At 58.2% G+C, this 6,000-nt stretch overlaps 1 protein-coding gene across 1 annotated transcript in view; it reads left to right on the top strand.

The window, feature by feature from the left end:
* Position 1: 1 nt before the first annotated feature.
* LOC132380750 (IQ motif and SEC7 domain-containing protein 2-like) overlaps positions 2-6,000 on the top strand; it is a gene marked incomplete at its 5' end in the record, with an annotated part of 56,673 nt that continues 50,674 nt past the window's right edge. The window contains 3 exon segments of the mRNA XM_059949742.1: positions 2-597; positions 1,487-1,648; positions 5,349-5,471. Of these exon segments, the coding sequence (XP_059805725.1) occupies positions 2-597; positions 1,487-1,648; positions 5,349-5,471 (881 nt within the window).

The following is a 6,000-nucleotide window of genomic DNA, read 5'->3' as shown; positions in this document are numbered from 1 at the left end:
CTCGGAACCCTGGGCGGCTTCCCCCCGGGAGTCGGAGGCCCCCGAGCCGGGCGGCCGGCGGCCGGCCGCCTGCGCCGAGTGCCGCGACTACCGCAAGCGGGCCGCCCACCTGCCCCTGCTGACCATCGAGCCGCCCAGCGACAGCTCGGTGGACATGAGCGACCGCTCGGAGCGAGGCTCGCTGGGCCGGCAGCTGGCCTACGAGGCCGAGGCCCAGCCCCCGCTGCCTCCCCTGCCCCTGCCCCTGCCGGTGCCCATCCACCACCCTCCTCCCCCGCCGCCACCCCCTCCTCCCCCGCCGCCTCCTCCCCCGCCGCCCGCCCCCCGCCGCCTCGACCCCCCTGGCGAGGCCAGCCGCGACGGCAAGGCCGAGGCCGAGCTCTCGGACGGCGAGAACGACAGCCTGGACAGCACACTCAACTCCAACGAGACCATCAACTGCAGCACGGGCTCGTCGTCGCGGGACAGTCTGCCCGAGGCGCCCAGCTGCCCCCAGACCTACCTGCGGGAGACTCGGCACAGCTGGGACTCGCCAACCCTCAACAACGACGTCTTCCAGCGCCGCCAGTACCGAATCGGCCTCAACCTCTTCAACAAGTATGTGAGCACGGGGTCCGGGGCGTGTCCGCGGTCTGCGTGTATGGTCGGGGACAGTCCGCGTGGGTGGGGCACCGTTCATCCATTCTTTCTCTCCCTCTATCTATCGAGGCTACTTCTCTATCTGTCTCTGTTTCTCTCTCTACCTCTACCTCTTGAACCTTTGCTCTCTCACTCTTTGCCTTCACTCACACACACTGTTCCTTTTTCTCTCTCTCCATCTTTCTCTGTGTTTCTCTCTCTACCTCTTGAACCTCTGCTCTCTGCTTTGACTCATACACTGTTCCTTCTCTCTAATCATCCTGCTCTGTCTCTCTCTGTCTCTCCATCTGTCTGTTTCTCTTTCTACTTCTACCTCTACCTCTTGAACCTCTGCTCTCTCTCTCTCTCTCTACATCTCTCTCCACCTCTGCTTTCACCCATGCGCACTGACCCTCTCTCTCTGACTCTTTCCCTCTGATTCTCCCTCTCTCTCCCCCTCTATCCTGTCTCTCTCTCTCTCTCTCTCTCTCTCTCTCTCTCGTCTCTCTCATTCCCCCTGTCTCTCTTTCTCTGTCTATCTACCTCTATCTCCATCTCTATCTGTCTCTCTGGCTCTCTCTGGCTCTATTCCCTCCTCACTCCACAAGCCTGAGAGAGCAAACTGTACCTCTCGTGTCCCTACCGAGCTCTGGGGGTGATGCACGCTGCTTCAGCGCTTGGGGGTAGCTGGCCACCATCTGCTGGAAGTCGTGAGTCTGCGCAGTGAGGTTCCATGCGCCGGTGAAGGGACCCAGGTGTTGGCGGTGAACAGGAGGCAGGGAGGCACGGTGTGGGCTTAGAATTGGGATGCGGGTTCCACCCTCCATCGTGACCTAACCCCACTTCCCTCTCGCTTGTTCTGGGGCAGGAAACCCGAGAAGGGGATTCAGTACTTGATTGAGAGAGGCTTTGTGGCAGATACGCCAGTGGGAGTCGCCCGCTTTATCCTCGAGCGCAAGGGGCTGAGTCGACAGATGATCGGAGAGTTTCTGGGCAACCGGCAAAAGCAATTCAACCGTGACGTGCTGGAGTGAGTCTAACACCTCTGCAAACCCTCCCCGCCCCTCCCTGCTCCTCCAAAACAAAAGCTTCAGATTTAAATTCAGTGGCCTCTTTATTGGGTATCTCCCAGTGTTCGTGGTCTCCTGCTGCTGTAGCCCATGCACTTCAAGGTTCGACGTGTCCTGCGATCAGAGATGCTCTGACTGTTGTAATCTGTGGTTATTTGAGTTACTATCGCCTTCCTGTCAGCTTGGACCAATCTGGCCATTCTCCACTAACCTCTCTCATTACCAAGGCATTTTCACCCTCTCAATGGATGTTTTTTTTGGGGAGTTTTTTTTACACCACTCTCTATAAACTTTAGAGACTGTTGTGTGTGTGAAAATCCCAGGAGATCAGCAGTTTCTGAGATACGCAAACCACCCCATCTGGCACCAACAATCATTTCACAGTCAAGGTCACATTTCTTCCCCCATTCTGATGTTTGGTCTGAACAAGAACTGAACCTCTTGACCATGTCTGCATGCTTTTGTGCATTGAGTAGCTGCCACATGATTGGCTGATTAGATATTTACATAAATGTACAGGGGTACCGAACAAAGTGGCCACTGAGTGTACTAATCAGATGAACGTTGAAACATACACCGAAATGTGTCGTTTGCGTTAACAACGAACACAACCTCAGGGTGTCCTGGGGACAGTCCCGTGAGTGTCAGCACGCATTTCGATGCCAACATAGCCTGCCCACAATGTTCAGCAGCACACAACAAGCAATAAAATGATGAAGGCAAAGCAAGCCCATTTTCTCGCTCCCATGCAGACAGTCCTCTGAACCCAGGTTAGGCCTTCGGGCCTCCAGGCTCCAGGTTAGGCCTTTGGGCCTCCAGGCTCCACGTTAGGCCTTTGGGCCTCCAGGCTCCGGGTAAGGCCTTCGGGCCTCCAGCCTCCACGTTAGGCCTTCGGGCCTCCAGGCTCCGGGTAAGGCCTTTGGGCCTCCAGCCTCCAGGGTAGGCCTTCTGGCCTCCAGGCTTCTAATAGATATTTGGGCTTCAATCTTCGCTCTCGACCCCCAGACTACTGTATGAGGAGACCCTGAACTCTAGGCTTGAACTCTGGACTTGCCAAATCCTACATCCGATGTTGGAACCCACTGGCCTGGGAGAGCCTGGCATCTGCAGATGCCCTTCGTCACCCAACAACATCACTGGCCTTCGAGAGTGGACTGGAGGTCTGGCCCCCGGATGACCTTCGTTGCCCATCCACGTCACTGGACTTCGAACACGGAGCGCATAGTGGAGGCCTGATTCCTGACTCTGCTACATCCCTGTCCCTAAACCCTAAACTGACCTCTAACTCCCCCAAATCCCTGTCCGTAAACCCTAACCTGACATCAACTTCCCTCTCTGTCCCCAAGTCAGCCCTACAAACTTAAAAAATGCAACTAAAACAGATTTATCAATTAACCAATCCACACCTGTTTACACAGAGCAGAAGCCTGGCCCCTAACCCCTCCACACCCCGTCCCTAAACCCCAACCTGACCCCTAACTCCCCTTTCTCTCACTAAAACCATCCCTATAAACTTAAAAAAACACTCGTCTGGGCCACAGTTTCGTGAGAGGCCGAACCTCAACGTTGTCTGAACCGGTGAGTAACCTTGATGAAAAACACCCATCAGGTTGGGCAGGGTTTGTGGGGAGAGGGACAGACTCAAGATTACAAAGCCATTCTCTGACCCTCGCACTTCCCTACTCTCACCGCTCGCTCTCCTCTCAAATCCATTCCGAGTCGTTACCCTCCCTACCCAGTTTCCCTTCAAGATCGCGTTCACAGTTCCTGAGTGACAGAGGGAGAGAGAGGTGGGGGACTGGCCAGTGACCCCTGGGTTGGGGGGAGAGAGGTGGGGGAGTGCCCAATGACCCCTGGGTTGGGGGGAGAGAGGTGGGGGAGTGCCCAATGACCCCTGGGTTGGGGGGAGAGAGGTGGGGGACTGGCCAGTGACCCCTGGGTTAGACAGAGAGAGGTGGGGGACTGGCCAGTGACCCGTGGGTTAGACAGAGAGAGGTGGGGGAGTGCCCAATGACCCCTGGGTTAGACAGAGAGAGGTGGGGGACTGGCCAATGACCCCTGGGTTGGGGGGAGAGAGGGAGGTGGGGGACTGGCCAGTGACCCCTGGGTTAGACAGAGAGAGGTGGGGGAGTGCCCAATAACCCCTGGGTTAGAGAGAGGGAGGTGGGGGGATGGACCAGTGACCCCTGGGTTAGACAGAGAGAGGTGGGGGAGTGCCCAATGACCCCTGGGTTAGACAGAGAGAGGTGGGGGAGTGCCCAATGACCCCTGGATTGGGGGGAGAGAGGTGTGGGACTGGCCAATGACCCCTGGGTTAGAGAGAGAGAGGTGGGGGAGTGCCCAATGACCCCTGGGTTAGAGAGAGGTGGGGGACTGGCCAGTGACCCCTGGGTTGGGGGGAGAGAGGTGGGGGAGTGCCCAATGACCCCTGGGTTGGGGGGAGAGAGAGAGGGGGGGGAGTGCCCAATGACCCCTGGGTTGGGGGGAGAGAGAGAGGTGGGGGTGCCCAATGACCCCTGGGTTGGGGGGAGAGAGAGAGGTGGGGGAGTGCCCAATGACCCCTGGGTTAGAGAGAGGTGGGGGACGGGCCAGTGACCCCTGGGTTGGGGGGGGAGAGAGAGGTAGGGGACTGGCCAGTGATCCCTGGGTTAGACAGAGCGAGGTGGCGGACTGGCCAGTGACCCCTGGGTTAGACAGAGAGAGGTGGGGGACTGGCCAGTGACCCCTGGGTTAGACAGAGAGAGGTGGGGGACTGGCCAGTGACCCCTGGGTTAGACAGAGCGAGGTGGCGGACTGGCCAGTGACCCCTGGGTTAGACAGAGCGAGGTGGGGGAGTGCCCAATGACCCCTGGGTTGGGGGGAGAGAGAGAGGTTGCGGACTGGCCAGTGACCCCTGGGTTGGGGGGGGAGAGAGAGGTAGGGGACTGGCCAGTGATCCCTGGGTTAGACAGAGCGAGGTGGCGGACTGGCCAGTGACCCCTGGGTTGGGGGGAGAGAGAGAGGTGGCGGACTGGCCAGTGACCCCTGGGTTGGGGGGAGAGAGAGAGGTGGCGGACTGGCCAGTGACCCCTGGGTTAGACAGAGAGAGAAAGAGGTGAACAAAGAGCGAGTGGGAGAGAGAAATGGGCAGAGATAGAGAGGGGTGCGGTCCAGGAATCAGCCAGGGATCCTGCTCCCCATCACAGGCCAGAGGCCACGGTTAGAGTGAAGGGTGTAGAGAGAGGTGGAGAGATAGAGGAGGGGAAGAAAAAGAGAGGTGGAGGATTAGCTATGGTTCCTGCTCCCCAACACTGTCCTGTGACCCCGGGTTAGAGAGAGAGAATGGAGAGTGATAGAAGGAGGAAGGGACAGAGAGATACAGGGGAAATGGTCAGACAGGTTTCCTATTGCCCAGTGACGCTGCCACGAGATGTCTCTGACCCCAGACCACAGCCATGTACATCTCTCAGCCATCGACACATAAAGCGCACCAAATCCCTGCTGATGGCCCATTGTTACAAGAATCTGACACCCAAGTCCATTTTACCCTCCCTGCTGGAGACAGCAAGCTGCCCCAGACTCGACCGCTCAGCTACATACAGCCTTCAGCGGCTCCCCACACACACACGCCATTAACCCCTCGTCTCTACTTTCCCCCCTCCCCCCATCGCCGATCCTCAGCTGTGTGGTGGACGAGATGGACTTTGGCGGGATGGAGCTGGACGAGGCTCTGCGCAAGTTCCAGGCCCACATCCGCGTGCAGGGTGAGGCGCAGAAGGTGGAGCGGCTCATCGAATCCTTCAGGTGGGTGCCCCCCGCCTCGCCAGCATCACCGGTTTACCGTCCCCACTCACTTCCCATGTCTCCAGTACCCACCATCGTCTAAAGCCATCCCTCCCCATCTTCTCTGGCCTCTACACCCCACCTTGTGGCCCCAACACCCCGAACTCTTCTAAACCTCCTCCCTCCCCTACGCATCTTCCTATTTCTGTAACCTCCTCTGGCCCCTACACCCCTCCCATCTCAGTAACCTCCTCCCTCTCTCAGTAACCTCCTTCCTCCTGGGACCTCTCCCTGTCTCTGTAACCTCCTCTGACCCCTACACCCCCTCCCTCTCTCAGTAAGCTCCACCTTCCCTTACACACCTCCCTGTCTCTGTAATGCCCTCTGTCCACTGTACTCCACCCCGTTTCTGTAATACTCTCCGGACCCCACAGCCCTCCTGTCTTCTTAACCTCCTCCGTCCCGTACACTCCTCCCTGTCTCAGTAACTTCCTCTGGTCCCTACACCCCTCTCGGACTCTGACCCTCTCCAGCCCCTAAGCCTGGTCTC

Source organism: Hypanus sabinus, chromosome 24, assembly GCF_030144855.1.
Source record: "Hypanus sabinus isolate sHypSab1 chromosome 24, sHypSab1.hap1, whole genome shotgun sequence".
NCBI classification, from domain to species: Eukaryota; Metazoa; Chordata; class Chondrichthyes; order Myliobatiformes; family Dasyatidae; genus Hypanus; species Hypanus sabinus.
Note: the sequence above shows the minus strand (reverse complement) of the source record. Positions and strands in the feature narration are given on the sequence as shown.